General features: G+C 43.5%; 1 protein-coding gene across 2 annotated transcripts in view; it reads right to left on the bottom strand.

The window, feature by feature from the left end:
• Positions 1–16,565, bottom strand: part of Mat1 (CDK-activating kinase assembly factor) — a 538,684-nt gene that overhangs the window by 28,679 nt on the left and 493,440 nt on the right. For both annotated transcript variants that reach the window (XM_068346118.1, XM_068346116.1), the window contains exons 4-5: positions 10,592–10,779; positions 9,440–9,575 (exon numbers count right to left, since the gene is read on the bottom strand). In XM_068346118.1, the coding sequence (XP_068202219.1) occupies positions 9,440–9,575; positions 10,592–10,779 (324 nt within the window). The remainder of the gene's footprint in view (positions 1–9,439; positions 9,576–10,591; positions 10,780–16,565) is intronic.

Below are 16,565 nucleotides of genomic sequence, written 5' to 3'. Positions count from 1 at the left end.
TACACGTTATCGTACAAAGTCACCGTCCCTACCTCCTCGCTGATCTTCCGTCTCCTCCTGCGTAGAAGTCCCTACACCTGCGCTGGCCTGTCGCTAGCCTAAAGTGTTACATTACAACCCGTTTTTTATTCATTATTTCCTTATTATTATTCTTTTTTTTGGTTTGTAATATGTATTTATTATACAGTTATTGTATTAATGTCATGTTTAATTATGTGTAGCCATTTATTAAGGATTTATTATGGGTTTTTAGGCTGAGGAACGAATTAAATCAATTACCATGTATTCTTATGGGAATATTTGCTCCAACATACGATCGTTTTAACATACAAAGCGGTTTCTGGAACGAATTAAGATCGTATGTAGAGGTATCACTGTACTAGGTTATGCAAGGGAACAATGGTTTACCTGCAGTTGGTTGAGGTAGACTTTGCAGAGGACCCTGGATGCTGATTTTCCAGAGAGGGGAGGATGAAATAAAGAAAGAGTCAGTCATTTTTATTCATTCACTCACACTAAAAATGATATTTTCATAATAAAATAAATTTTTGAACATACATACCCAGTAGTTATATGTATTGCTTTAGTCCCTGACGTCACGGCAGAAATTTCAAAACTCGCGGCAATCGCCGATTGGGTAGCCAGGTGTACCACCAGTGCGCCCTCTACCCAGGTACCTGGAACCATTCCAGTGATTCCTCAGATCTTCCATGCCCATAGGTCTCTAGAGGGGAGGAGGGGGGAATTAAATTATATATAACTACCGGGTAAGTATGTTCAAAAATTTATTTTATTATGAAAATATCCTTTTTAAACATTTGACTTACCCAGTAGTTATATATATAGCTGATTAACACCCTTGGTGGAGGGTCAGAGACAGCCAACATTGTTGGAATTTACTTAAGGGTTAATAAACAAGCTTAAGGGTTCGTACCTGATAAGGAAGCTGACTTCAATGAATTCTTTCATTATGTCCGCTTTCCTTAAGAGATCCAGCGATCCACCCAGGGGGCTGAAGACCTCTAGGAGCTGTCAAACCGGTCTAAAAACCTCTATGTGACAGGACCTCCTCCAATACCCTTGTTCCGCGCGCTCTCAAGGAACAAACTGACCACCTGACTAAAGTCAATGATTGTGGAAGATTGTCGTCCAATCTCCACGAACAACCATAAAAATACAAGAGTTCCAAGAGAAGAAAAGGGTATTAGATTATGGAAATGTAGTGGTAGAACCTTCCCCTACTACTGCACTCGTTACTACGAATGGTCCCAGAGTGTAGCAGTCCTCATAAAGAGTCTGTACACGATTCAAATAGTATGAGGTGAACACAGATTTACTCCTCCAGAAGGTTGTGTTCATAATGCTTTGTAAAGAACTATTCTGTTTGAAGGCTACAGAAGTTGCCACAGCTCTAGCTTCATGTGTCTTGACCTTCAAAATATTGAGGTCTGCCTCACTACAATGTGAATGAGCCACTCTTATTAAAAGCATGATGAAGGATAGTTCATTCTTCAACATATGTAACGAAAGCTTCTTGACCGAGCACCAAAGAGCTTCTGACTTGCCTCGTAACTCTTTCGTTCTTTCCAGGTAGAACTTCAGGGCTCTTACTGGGCACAGGACCTTCTCCAATCCCTCACCAACCACATCCAAAAGGTTCGGAATCTCAGAAGCCATGGGTCAGGGTTGAGAAGGGCGTTCGTTCTAGCAAGAAAACATAGCTGCAAAGAACAGATAGCTTTGTTATTCCTAAAGCCTATGTTCTTGTTAAAGGCATGAATCTCACTGACTCCTATAGCTGTCGCCAGGCTGACCAAAAAGAGAGTCTTCATAGGGAGGTCCTTAAACGAAGCTGAGTGCAAGGGCTCAAACCTGTCACTCATTAGGAACTTCAGGACTATATCCAGATTCCAAGCTGGTGATTCTCGGTGATGTTCCTTAGATGTCTCAAGGAATTGAGAAGATCCTGTAGGTCTTTATTATTAGAAAGGTCCAAGTTCCTATGCCTGAAGAAGGCCGCTAGCATGCTCCTGTATCCCTTGATGGAAGAAGATGAAAACCTACGTTTCCTTCTAAGGTATAACAGGAAGTCAGCAATCTGAGTCACAGAGGTACTGGAAGAGAAAACAGAGTTAACTCTGCACTATTCTCGAAAAACCTTGATGGTCGAAGACCTCCTTGCTCTTGTAATCGCCCTAGCTGCCTCCTTCGAAAATTCGAAAAAACTCTAGCTCTTGTGAGTTTTTCGATATTCTGAAGGCAGTTAGACGAAGAGCTTGGAGGTTTTGATGGTACCTTTCCAAGTGGGGTTGTATGAGTAGATCTGCTCTTAAAGGAAGGCTTCTCAGGGTTTCCATCATCCATTCTAGTACCTCTGTGATCCACTCTCTTGAGGGCTAAAAAGGGGCCACTAGAGTCAATCTGGTTCCCTCATGTGACACAAATTTTTTGCTTCACTTTGTGTACAATCTAGAACGGAGGGAATGCGTACACGCCCAGGTAAGACCAATCTAAAAGAAAAACGCCTAGGTGGACTGCATCGAGATCTGGCACTGGGGAGAAGTAAGTCTCCAATCTCTTAATGAAGCATCCATTCTTGTGGACAGAACTTGACCTCTCCTGCTGAGACTGTCTACCGTCACGTTCCTTTCCCCCTGAATAAACGTTGTTACAAGGGTTACATTCTTCTCTTTTGTCCAGTAAAGAAGAACTTTCGCAGTCTCGTAAAAAGACCTTGAGTGGGTTCCGCCTTGTTTGGCTATGTAGGCCAACGCTGTAGAATTGTAGGCGTTGAAGCGTTGACCTGCACTACTATGTTCAGTACTGACCTTTCAAAGCTTTTGAAGGACAACAGGACTGCCAACAGCCTTCTGATTTATACGGAGGATCTCCTGATCTTTTGACCAGAGACCCGAGAACTTCAACTTGCCCAGGGTTGCTCCCCACGCCGAGTTCGAGGCGTCGGAACACAATAGAGAACGTATCGAGTCTCCTGTAGATTACGTTGTGCAGGTAGTGGACGGTGTGGGCCATTTGATGCTTCTACATGTTCGCTTCTAGAACCTGTACCACAGAGTAGTTTCGTTTGAACGCCAGGAACGTAGCTATGCCCCCAATGTTGTGTGCTCTGGGTCAGTGTCAGAGGAGGATCTGGATTCAGTGCGAGGTCAATGACCTTGTGAATCTAGGCAGAGACGGCGTTCTTCAAGATCCTCCTCTTGACCTTCTCTGTGCTGATGAAGAGTGTTGACACTTGGGGACAGCTCTCATAGTTTCCTTGAAGAAGGGCCTCCAGTTTTTTTTGGCATAGTAACTGTTGACCTGGATCATTGGTGATGTTGCGAAGGACTCCCAGACCAAAGGGTTAAGATTCTAGGTTCTAAGCTGCCAGAAACTAAGTCAAGCATTGCTTGGTCCATCGTAGCGAATGAGAGACGTTAAGGGTGTCCCATGGGGTTCGCCGACTCTCTTGGCAGAAACTAACATGAGCGGGAGACCTGTCATCAAGGTTAGGAGACCTCTGCTGCTTGCGGTCCAGGAACGAGGTCTCCTTTCCGACTAAGGGTCAGTCGGCTCAAAATTCCATATGAGGGGGAATGCTGACGAGGAGAGATTCATTCCTTCCAATCTGAGGGAGAGGCTAGAGGACTAGCAGTGCCTTTCCTTGCCAAGACCAAGAGAGGCTTTCCACCTGAAGGTAACCAAGAAACACCCCTAATGCTGGCACTGTTTTATCAAGGGGAGAGATACCCCTTCTATGATACCAACTTACAGTCCCCTTAGCCTGGATTGGCCGAAGCCAAAGATCTATCCAGGTATTCAGACATTCTCTTTGCAACCTGTTCCAGGCGAGACTCCCTAAGAAAAGAGGAGTTGGATAGTCTCTAAGCGTGAAGTTGTAGTAAAGATACTGCTTTGTGGAAGATCTTCACATGTGGCTGTTTAGAGTCACTGAGGGGGTTCTCCCGGGATCTCCGTCGGGAGTTGTAGATAAGCCGACTTGGCATGAAGAATCTGCTGGGCAAGACGAATCTTGCAGACAGGACGAGAATGCTGGAGAAGGTGAGTCTTGTTGGAGAGAAGAGTCTGATGGTCTATTTCAGAAGATCAAAGGCGGGGAATGGATGAATCCAATTCCTGTGGGAGGAATTCCCCGAAGGAGAGACCACCCAGGAAAACGAAGATTCTCTCATGGATGAGAAAAGCAGCCACCGTTTGCTGCCACTGTCAGCGATCCTTCCAGCAAGCAGAAATGAGCCAGAGCTCAAACCAAGATCCCCTCAAAGGTTGGGTGGTACCCCTTGCCCACAGGAAGGTTGCCTCCATCTCTGAGAGGTTTAAGAGGCGATCCCGTTTGGGCTCTGACCACAGCCCAGAGGCTGAGTGGAACTGCATGCCCTCCCCTTTTCTTTGATGCAACTGGAGGGAGAGATCAATTCGGGGGAAATAACCGAGGAGATTGACTCCCTGGATGAGATTCCCATCATGCAACATCCTTATCAGGACAGTCTCTTACTCAGATCTCGTAGAGAACCACATGAAAGGAAGATACCTGGTGCTGAAGAACCTGGGATCTGGCTGTTCCTGAAGAGGTTGGATTCGACAGAGACTGAAGCATTCTTATCTAACCTGCAGTAGTTTCTGATGTAGGATTAGCAGCGAAAGCGTTGTCTTCCACCCACGAGACATCATCTTGGGGTTGGTCATGGTCGTCGTTGAAGTGGCTAGATGAAGACTTCCTGACCCCATCTGCAGGTCTCGTTATCCTCGATGAGGATTTCGGCAGTGTCGTAGAGTCCTTAGACTCTTTCCTCGGAGGGAAGAAGGTCTAGCACAGATAGTTTCAGTAGAACATCCTTATGTTAGTCACCCGTAGGAAGAAAGATCGTACCTTTCACAGATTTCGGGGCTACCTCGAGTTCTCGAGGGACCTCCTCGATGGGCTAGGGCTGGGAAGTAGGATAGGGACTCTTCCCTGAGCGAAACTACCACCCGGACTGCTGACTGAGGAGCAGGAGGACGAGGATGAAGGGGTACGATGACACTTGACCTTCCCTTGGATGTCCTGACTGGGGTTAGCTTGACCCTGGATGAGACTAAATCATCAGTGACTCCTCTTATCTGCTTCAGGGGAGAAGAAGAAACCGAAGTTTCTCTGCGGGAAGGAACCGTAGATTTTCGCCTTGAGTCCATAGAAGACGAGAAAGACTCCTCTAGAGGGTTCCTGGGAGTTTCTGATGGACAAGTAGGTGGGATGCTTGTCGCAAAGGCTTGCGTGACAGCCCAACCAAGGCTACTGACCAATAGCTGCACTATCAGAAAGTTCCCCTGAAGGAAGTTTTATCCACTGTTAAAGAAGCTCTCAAGGAAGGCTGCAGTGCTGGTGTTTCCTTCCGAGGAAAGGAATTGGCCGTGAAGGCGGTCTTTCGTAACTTTGAACTCCGGCTGCTTAGATGTCTTGCCTTGTTCCACTCTCCCTGGCAAACGTGATTGTTCTGCGTTTGCGGGGGCGGAGAACGAGACAAAGGAGAACAATGGGGAGAAGACATATGTCTCTGTGGAGGGAGCTTGGAAGCTCAAGGAGGAGAAGGCTTAGAAAGCTTCTCTTCCTGCAAACGGCGCCATTCGTTAGAGTAGTGTCGTTCTGGCAAACGCTGGCGATGATCGGAGGCTGGTTCCTGGGGTCGCTGTAGTGTGGCAGCGAGGTTCCGTGTACCTGTCTGTCGGCAAGCTGCGGATGGGGACTGTTGGTCTTTTAACGATCGTCTAAGCGATCGACAAATTGGTAAACAACGGCAGTGCGAGGCTGGTGTCATTTGCCTTCCATTCTTGGAGAGCGGCGATTCATTGGTGAATGATGAGAAGGTGACCGTTGAGCAGATAAAGACTGCTGACGAGCTAGTGAGAGGAGGGCTGCTGGCTATCGGCAAGTCGGAGATCGGTGGGTCAGAGATCAGAGAGTAGGTGATCGTTGCGCTGACGATTGGTGACCCGGGGAAGGGTTGTGACCCTTAGGAGAGCAGTAAACCGCTGGAGAGGATCGGGAACGAACTACTGTCGACAAAAGATAAGCAGCAGCTTGTATACGTGTCAGTGATGGGAGTTCAACTGGATGGTTGGAATTAGCTGGTGAGCCACGAACCAGAGTTTGTCAGCGAGCAAATGGCTAGGAGAGATGGTCTGTCAAGCCCTGAAAGGCTGACGAACGCCAAGACAGAGGAGAGTTCGTAGATATTTGCGAAGGTTGGAAACCATGAGAGGTATTAAGTGCCAAGGGTAATCCTATTGCATTATCCTAGTCGTCAATAGAGAGTGCTGGGTTAGGTTCCCAGAAGGAAAACTATGTTTAACTCCTTCAACTCTACGTGGGAGGGCTACCGAAGTAATGTAAGCCCATGAGAGAAGTAAGAGGACCATCTATGTCATCCAGGTGAGAGCACTCTCCAAAAAGAGACTCTCGGAAGCAGATCCTTCAACTCTACATGGGATACCGAGGAAAGAAGACGATCTTGGGCTGGCTTAGTGATGAGCACGAGCTGGCGAACATTGAACGGCGAGTAAGCAAACATCAAGTTGACGATCAGCAAGCTAGAAATAGGAGATCGGCAGGCTAGAAATCTGCGATCGGCAAGCTGGCGATCTGCAAGCTGACGATTGGCGTGGAATCGGCAATCGGTGAGACTGGAGGTCAACAATCAGAGAAAGATGACCAAGCAAATGGTGATCAGTGAGCTAGAAATCGCTCCCCGCCGTGCTAGAAAGCCGTGATCGGCGAGCTGGCGATTAGCGAGCTGGGGATTGGCAAGCTGACGATTGGCGAGCTGCAGTAGATTGGCGTGCAGCAACACAGTGAGCAGGAGATCGCTGAGCAGAAGATCAGCGAGCAGCTGGTCAGTGAACAGCCGAATGATGATCTGGAGACGGGATGTGCCCTTTGAAGAGGCGAACATCCCCAGGAGAGGCTCGCGAACGAGACCTCGATAGTGCATCACGAACCAGGGTTTGTTGAAGAGCTGGCAAGTCTGAAGAAACAGGCGAAGGTCGAGAATCAGTAGAATCAGGACGAGACGGCTGCTCTGAAGAGGAGAGCTGAAACGACGAAGCTGAAGAGCTGAAAAGGAGTCTTTTCGGCGAAGACGAATGAGCACCACTAAGGCGAAGTAGCGGAGGAGTACGGTGGGGTCTATGACCAAGGTGACAAGGGCGGGAGGATCAGCAAGCTGATCAGCAGCGCCAGGCCTCCGAAGAGTAGACTCTATGAGTGGCCTCTTTCGTGAATGAGAGAAGTGATCACTCGCTGGAGAGACTTGCCTTGGACTTTGTTCCGCCCCTGATGGAAGAGTCAACTCAGCATGGGGGGAGCGTAGTCTTTGGCGAAGAATCTGTAACAGCAATCGGCGATTGGCACGATGAGATGTAGAAGATAAAGGGAAGTTCTCCCTCGGAAGGGAGGACAACCAAATACCTGGGGAGGTTAACTCTCCCTCGGAAGGAAAATAATCCAACCCCTGGAGGCGGACCTTCGGGCAGCACTCTTTGCTTCCCATCAACAAGTCTTATTCAAGTTGAAGGTCTGCACAGAGTGCTACCTGATGAAACGTAGCCGGAGTTAGTTCCTCCAGGTTAGCATGCTGATCAGGAGCTGCCACAGGTACAGGAGAACAGGAAAGTGACAGCGCAGTGACAGCAGATTCCCCAGGAACAAATGGCACTGCTCTCCTCCATCGGCTGTCTTAAACAAACGAAGAAGTACAACATCGTTAACTGAGGAAAAATAAAAACAATTTATGCAATAAAAAAACTCCCTTGGGAGGAGCATCTAATCCACAGACGGGAAAAGTTTCAACCGAGAGAAAAGACACAAATTAAGGACAGCGCATTCTCTTCTCAGGCCAAATCAACGGGAGGAGAGCGGCAGCGTAAAAAACTAACAAAACAAGAATTACAATTAATTAATTTAGCTGACAAAACACTACTCGGGAGAACCACTGAACCCTCGGGAAGGGGGTTCCTCGTGAGCACCCTCCGCCGGCAAGCGGAGTCGAAGCTGAGAATATATATTACAAACAGTAATTATTTCCCTTAATGAAGAAAACCATTTGGAAGAGCAACCTAACCCGCGAACAAGAAAGGTGTACCCACCGCAGAGTATTACCGGCAGTGTTATCAATGAGAAAGAGAAAGACCGTAGTCTAGATCTGTGAAGGCTGCAAGCAGATTCCCTCTAAGAACACGTACAGGGGAGGACGACAATAACAGCCGAATGGAGGAGAATCCAAACAATGACGACTCCCCTGTGGCAGCGGTCAAGTAATTCAGAAGGCCACCTGCCTGCCTGATGTCTGTTGTCCAAGGGAGGAAGATCGTAAAGGAAGGTTCTCCGCCCTTAAGAACCTGCCTCACTACGCTGTCACACAAACAACAACATTCACTGTAAAGAAAGCATAAAATATATATAAAAATAATGAAGAATGTTTTCATATATACTGATTAAAATAAAATGAAAATATTAAAAAGTCAAAGGCCGGTCAGTTGGAAAGGGGAGAGAGACAACATCTCTCTCCTAGAGCCAAAAGTAAAGTGGGGCAGAGTCACAAGTGTGTGAGTGAGAGGGGTAACTAGCTACACCCCCTAACCCCCCGCTAACTAACAGGATGGGTAGTTAACCCTCGCTAAAAGTCTAATAGCTCATCTTTCAGCTTTGCCAAATGTAATACCCCTTTAAATAGCGTAGGTTTGTATTCCAGTTATGGAACGAAAAACTATTTTAAATTTGTATGGCATATGCGAGAAGTATTTGAAATAAAACTATTTAAATTAGTATAGTAAATTACAAATGACAGTTACAGTAATTATTGTTCCTTTAAAGAAATAAAAAAAAAAAAACTTGGAATTTGCCTTACTCAGCTGATTTGTAAAGCATAAACAGTAGTGACAACCAACTTATAAATGTAATCAAAGGAAAAGATAAAAATTCACCGACTTTATTTCTGAACCCCTTCACTACGAGGCAGCAGATCTACCCTCATTAGCTATATAAGAGATTTGTTACCATCTGATATACATGCACACTTACTCTATAATAACCTACAATTCCATGTTTACTTATTTTACTTTCGATTACACGATAAATTTTTCAAAAGTTCAAGCTAGCTCTGAAAACATATTCCCTACTTAAAGGACGAAAAGTTTCTGTAAATGCAGGAACAAAAAAATAATTACAATAAAACATAAATAGGAATCTTGTTAACCTCATAAAACTATAATAAAACTGATGTCATAACTGAGGGAAGGGTAAATAATGTTATATGGGGTCCGCCAAATAAGTGTAAAGTATCTGGTTTTACCATTTTAAGTTTATGTACTAAAGGTATACTTACAAACTGTTACTATGAGTCTATGAAAAAATGTAACTATGCTATACAAAATTATTTCATACCTGAATTAATGAAGTTTTACTCCGTTGTCGCAAATTTTTAACCCTGTTTTCTTCGTCCGCTAAAGACTTTTTTCTCTCTTCTGACATTACGCTTTCTAAATCTATCTGTCTCCAAATTTCTTCATCTGCTTTACTCCTAGTAAAGTAAAATGTAGCCTTTAAAATACATTATTATCATGATATATGTATATTATAATTGAAACTGTTACAGAAGTATACATACTACAAATTTTACTTAATTTCTATTCAAAAATCTATTAATATCTAATACATAAAATCTCAATTACTATAATTCATGGATTTCCCACATGGTATAATTGGACTGGATTTCTTTAACAGACCTTACTACAAAAAGAAAAAAAAATAGACAACTTACATCAATAAAATCAGAGCAATTAACAAAGGACAGGTTATGATTGTAAAAAATATATTCATTCTCAGAACAATACTGTACAAATTTCTATTCTAACATATAACCATCATAAAATGATAAGATATTGGATTTACAATTCCATTCTGAAATTTTCTCTTTGGGTGATGAACATTAGGTAGACCTTGGCTTGAGTAAATATGGATAAAAAGTAATATAAACTCTCTTTATCCAAAACCAACATTGTACTGAAGAGAATCGTTTAAAAAAATGCTTTGGGCATACAAAAATAAAAAATAAAAATTAAAACATTCTATGGAATACCCCTATCTTGTTTACCTATGTTCATTTTGAAATGCATTGACTATATACTAAATTTACTGAAAAAAGTAAATTATGAGCTATGGTTGGATAAATGTCCACTCCCAGCCGAGCCAAAATAAAAAGTGGTGGGACAACACTGTGTGTGTGTGTGTGTGTGTGTGTGTGTGTGTGTGTGTGTGTGTGTGTGTGTGTGTGTGTGTGTGTGTGTGTGTGTGTGTGAGAGAGAGAGAGAGAGCAGGGTAGCTGATACTAGGACCCCCTACCACTGCTAGCTAGCGGTGGGGTAGTTACACCTCGCTTAAAGTGTTTTGACTAATCTTCCAGCTTTGCCCAAAGTATATCCCTAATAAAGAAGGAAAGAGTTTGTATTTAGTGTCAGAAGAAATAAGATGTAAAAATAGAAGCATCAAGCATGACTACAATACCTACAATCACCTCAAAAACAGAACTTAACTTACTTTTTCCCATAATTTCTTCTGATCTGATCTTTGTTAATTCGTTCATAGCTTTCTATCTTTTTCTCAGTTTCTAGACGATTAACATCATTTGTTAAATTATATACAATTTGCTCTATCTCTTCCAAATAGTCATCATATTCTGCAGTGGTTTCAAAATCCTCTTCAAACTTATTATAGATTCTCATTACCTGAAAAAAACAAAATGGGGTTTGATAAAAAGATACTGTATTTATGAAAGGAATTACAGTACAGTATTTCAATTCTTACCCATTCATTTCCAATAAGTTCCTGATGTAATATTTCATAACAAGACTAAATGCACAATTTTTCATTATTTTTACTTTAATAACTCCTTGATCTAGCAGTTCTTTTTCAAGTTTCTTCTTAGTCCTGAACTGATAAAAAGGCCTCAAATACTAGATGCAATCCCAGCTAGAGTGCAATGTACATAAATCAAACAACAAAATTCATTTTGAGAGGTAATCTGTATCAAAGTTTATTTTCATTCTTTAGAAATATTCTGCATCATCATCTACATTTTACCATTTCTTCACAAACTTAGAAAAATTACAAATTTACAAAAAAAAAAAAGGAAAAAAAAATTCTTGACTATACAAACCCGAGTTCTTTCTTACTGGAAACCAATACTGTAGCTCACTGTAACCTCAATTGGATTGCACCCACGACTTACGTCAGGGGTTAGTGATGGCGGGAAAGCTTGAGTAAAAACTCAGGTTTGTATAGAAAGTAAAAATACAAATTATTTCTAAAACTTTTCATTTGTTCCTACACAAATAAAAACCATAGTTCTTTACTAGTAGAATTATCCTTAGGAGTGAGGAAGTCCCTGTTCCAACAGGCTGGAAACTAACCAGGGAATATCGCACTTAGCTTGCAGTGCTCAAGTCCTGATCCCTACACCTTGTGAGCCATAAAATTAAAAAAAATGGACAACATGGCCCATGTAATCTTGGGTACTTAAGCTAGACCTCTCTGAGCTGTAAACAATGTGTTGGACCATAGACATCATGAAAAACTGTCTCTAAAAAGTAAAAAGGTTGGTTTAGTTACATCACATCCCCCCTCACAAGGAATGGGGGGAAAAGAACTCTTTCGTGCTTAAGCAACCTGTAGCTGAATGTAAAATGAGCTTACCTACCTCTAGATCAAGTTCAGCTGGTGAGGTTTCTGAAGCTGTACCCCAAGGGAAAGGAAAGGTTGAAAGTCATAGAAGACCAGTCACTCTTCACTTTCACCCCCAGGTTTACTCATAAGCTTTGCCCTTGATATCCACATACTAGTCCTATTAAGGAGCCAAGGAAGCTATTTCACCTAAGCAGCAACAACAGGACCCAGAGTAAATGTGTCAAGGTCATGTGAGTCACATCCCACAGGTAATGGGTTGTGAAGGTGGTCTGTAGTTTCCAGATCCCTGCCCTGTGAACATGCATAACAGAGAATTTTCTTTTAAAAGCTAAAGAGGCAGCAACACCTCTGATGTCATGTGCTTTCAGCCGGGACCTCGACATTGTAGAAGACTCCAGAGTCCGGGAAACTAATTACATAAGCCAAAAGGAGACAATATTTTTGGAGACTCTCCATATTCTTCCCCGTACTTATGAAAAGGTTTTGTAGGCGAGGCATAGTTGGCCTGGTACGTTTCAAATTACACCTAAACGCTCCAACAGAACAAAGTAGGAACTGATCAGGGTCATCAGTTAGCCCCCTAAGACTACATACCTTAAGAAGAAACTATAGAATCTGGCAAAGACTGATTTTGGGCTTTTGCGATAAACTCGGGGATAAATCTTACTCAGACCTCCCTCCAAGCCCTTGAACAAGTGATGTTGAATAAAATCCCCATGCAATTTGCTTTCTCACTTGGCTGATGCCAAGGTAAGAAGGAACACTGACTTCATGACAAGGTTCCTATCAGACGCATGCTTCAGGGTCTCGTAAGGTACCCTTTTTAAAGTTCCTAGGACTTAACCATATTCCAAGACAAAGGGGTGACTTCGACTGGAGAGCAGGATTGCTTAGGTCCGTATGAGTATAGGACCGAGCGATAGCTTTTTACCGCAAAAACAGTAGAGTTTCTCCTCATGGAGGCAAAATAAGAAGTCCGTAATTATCAAATTAGAAGTGTCGAGTGGAGAGAGAGCCCTTGACGACACCAATCAGAAATGAAGGCCCACTTTGCCTGGTAGATTGTACTGTAATCGAAGAAAAGCCTTTCTAAGAGATGCTGGATAACCTCCACACGTAAAAATGTAGGGCACTCTCAGCGCAATGGAAATTCCTGACAAGGAGCTGTTTCAGAAGATATGGGTGTTCTCTCTGGATCTCTAAAAGATGATGAAGCAGACTCACATAACACACTCGATGTGGCCATAACAAGGCTATCAGTGTTACGATCAGATATGGAGTTACTCTTATCTTGTTGAGCACCCTTCTTAACAGGCAGAATGGCAGAAAGGCATAGGCATTGAAGCTGTCCCAGGGATGCTGAAACACATTCTCAAACACTGCTGAAGGATCTAGCACCAGTGAGCAGTAGAATGGGAGATTTGCTTTCAGGTAAGTCACGAACAGGCCTATGTTTGGAAACACCACAATGGACACAAGCAGAGAGGAATCATCCTCCCATGTTTGCAGATGTACTAAACTAAGGTAGGTGTTGTCACTCATCAAGAGGACAAAACTGTTATAGCACTAACCACTCTGCTTTCAGCTCTAAGCCCCATTTCTCATTTAAGGCGTATGTGAACAGCCTGAACTCTAGAAATGATGCAAGAGGACAACCTCTTCCGAGGGTTACACGACTTAGCCATCAGCAGAGGTCCTCCTTGGAGTTCTCTCACCTGTGGATCCACGACTGAGGATCGTCATGATGTTGGGACCATGATGACTTCAGGTCCCACTGCATGTTCCTCATGCTAAGTTTTCCTCTGGGGACCAAGCACTCTATAGAAGCCAGATGTTGTAACAGTCTCTACCAATGAAGAGCCAGATGGACGGCGCATTGAAGGAAAGCATTAGTGCGTGTTGAAAACGGAAGATCCTGTCATCAAAAGGAAAAAACCTTCCCTTGAAGTGAGTCAATTTCCATCCTCAGATACACAAGGCTTTGAGTAGGTGACAGTAGAGACTTCTCGATTTATCAAGATCCCAATATCCCTACAAAACTTAAGAAGTCAGTCTCAATGGGCCAAAATGACTTCCAGTGATTCCACAAGGATGAGCTAGATGTACAGGTACTTCAGTAGAAGAGTCCCATTGACGTGGGCCCAGGACGATACCAGTTCATAGATCCTTGTAAAAACCTGGGGCACTATTGAGAGGCAGAAGCAGAGTACCTTCAACTGCTATATCCTGTTGTCTACTACTACTACTCGTAGAAATTTCCTGGATGACTGATGAATCGGAACCTGAATGTATACGTCTTTCAGGTCCAGCGTAATAACAAAGTCTCCTAGTCTGACAGCCTGGATAACAGTGACTGCTATCTCCATCTTGAACCTGAATTGCTTGACATAGAGGTTCAGGGCTGAGAGGTCAATGACTGGTCTCCAGCCTCCAGACACCTTTCCTACAAGAAAGAGTCAACTGTAGAAGCCAAGAGACCTATCGTCGACCTCCTGAAGTGTGTTCTCGAAAACCATCTTCGGGACCTCCTGAAGCAGGGCTAGATGTTTTGGTGACCCTTGTCGATATAAGATGACACTGTTGAAGGAGGAATTAGAAAAGGGGGAGAGTTGGTGAATGGGATGAGGTATCTGAACTGCTTGACTTGAACGGTTCAGTCCTCTGGCTGCAAAACCATAACCTACTCCAATTCCTATGAAGGCATCCCCAACTAATAGTAGAATGGGGATTGCCCATTCTTGCGAGGTCCTCTACACCTTCCTTACCCTTGTCCCCTTGAGCAGCCTGGAGTCTGACTAGAGACAGAGGATTTCTTCAAAATGGAGCCTGTAAGCGCAGCTCCCCTACCAGCTGGTCTTCTAGGTTGTGATGCACGAACTGGTGTCCTCAACGGGCCCATTTGATTGATTGATTGATTGAGTTTTCTGGCATCCTGACATCTAAGGTCATTTTCACCAGTATTTTTTATTATAAGGAAAGAATAAAAGGAAATTAAATTTAAAACAATAAAAGTAAAGATGTCCTTATAAAAGTTAAATCGCATTAAGAAGACCTGCATCTGAAATAAATCTAAAAATACCACTAGCATGGTATGACACATCATGTCCAAGAATCTTGGGAAGAGTGAACCTGCCATCCTCATCTCAAGCCTCACACAGATAAATATTTCTAAAGGTGCTGAAAGTGGGGCATTCAGTCAAGTGCCTTACTGTCAAGGGTACCACACAGTCATCGCAATATGGCTAGTGTTGCCCAGTAATCAGAAACTCATGTGTTAACTAAGTATGACCAATGCGAAGACGACAAAGAATAGTCTCCCACTTTCAAGGCATCATGCTGTACCTCCAAGGAGATATAACATTCGTTATTTATCTCATCTTATTTTCATCTAAACTATCACAATGCTTTTGCCAATTATTATAGCACAAACTCTTAATGCTCTGTAAAAAAAAAATCATTAAAGAGGATGGGATAGCTTCTTGGTAGCAATTCAGCTACTACATTCTTTGCCATTGAATCTGCCTTCTCATTCTCAGACCCACCAACGCATTCCTGAACCCAACAAAATCGAAGTTATACCTCTCAGGCCAATAATGAAAAGCCACTCTAAAATGAAAAATTTGGAAGTAATTTTTATTTTTCCTAACTATACAAACCATAGCTATTTATACGGGTATTACTTTCACCGAAGCTGAAAAGGCAAGGCATTAGAATTTAGCAAAGGTTAACTATTCATCCCACTAGTTAGTGGGGGGGGGGGGTTTAGGGGGTAGATAGCTACCCCTCTCCACACACCCATGACTGCTTCACTTTGCTTGGAGGTAGGACTTTGAAGGGGGACAGGGTTGGTGGGCAAGTATGCAAAATAGCTAAGGTTTGTATTGTAAGGAAAATACAAATTACTTCCAAATTTGTCATTTGTTCCATAACTGGAATATATACCAACACTTTTTATAGGGATGACAACCATTAGGAGGGTGGACGTCCCTGCCAATCTGGCTTTTGACCTTACCCGGGGTACTCCCTATTGTGCAGGTTAGTGCACAAATAAGGAGACCCTAACACCTCGCTAAACCTGCTAGGCATGGTCTGCGGCCTACGCAAGCTGTGTGTGATGAGATACTAGCAATGTGACTGTCAAGGTAAAAGTTATTCCGAGTCCTGTTGAAAATAAGCAAGGAGACCGAGACATTGCTAATACCACCTAGCCCGGGTATGGGGATGCAAAAGTATTGGGACAATACTATGTTACACAAGGGAGCAATGGTTTACCTGCAGAGGTTTAAGGTCAGCTTGTGCAGAGGGCCAAGGAGGGGAGGATGAAGAAAGGATAAGAGCCAGACATTCCTTTTCATTCATTTAGACTAAGACCCGGGTAATCAATGCCCTCAACCTTCTGCTACTTGTCCTGTAAGGAGCTTGAGGTACTGAAACAGCTGTTTTGCAACCACCACAGGACCGATAGAAAACGTATTGAGGTTCCTGTGGGTCATGTCTTGCAAGTATTGGCCAGTGAAAGTAGTCTGCCGTTTCCACATGCCACCTTGCAATACTTGCGTCACAGTCGTTCTTTTTGAAGGCCAGGAACGAAGCTAAACCCCTGACATCTTGGACTCTGGGACGACATGATTGAGGAGGATCTAGATTCAGAGCCAGATCAATGACCCTGCAAATCCATGCGGAGATTGTGTTTTTCATGATCCTCCTCCTGTTTCTCCCCGTGCTGATGAAAAGCGAGGGCAATCTAGGCCGAGCTGTTGCTGTTCTCTTGAGGTAGCACCTCAAACACCTTACTGGGCATAGTAAAAGATGATCTGGGTCATCAGTT

This window comes from Palaemon carinicauda, chromosome 22, assembly GCF_036898095.1.
Source record: "Palaemon carinicauda isolate YSFRI2023 chromosome 22, ASM3689809v2, whole genome shotgun sequence".
Classification (NCBI taxonomy): Eukaryota; Metazoa; Arthropoda; class Malacostraca; order Decapoda; family Palaemonidae; genus Palaemon; species Palaemon carinicauda.
This window is presented reverse-complemented; position numbering and strand designations above follow the sequence as displayed.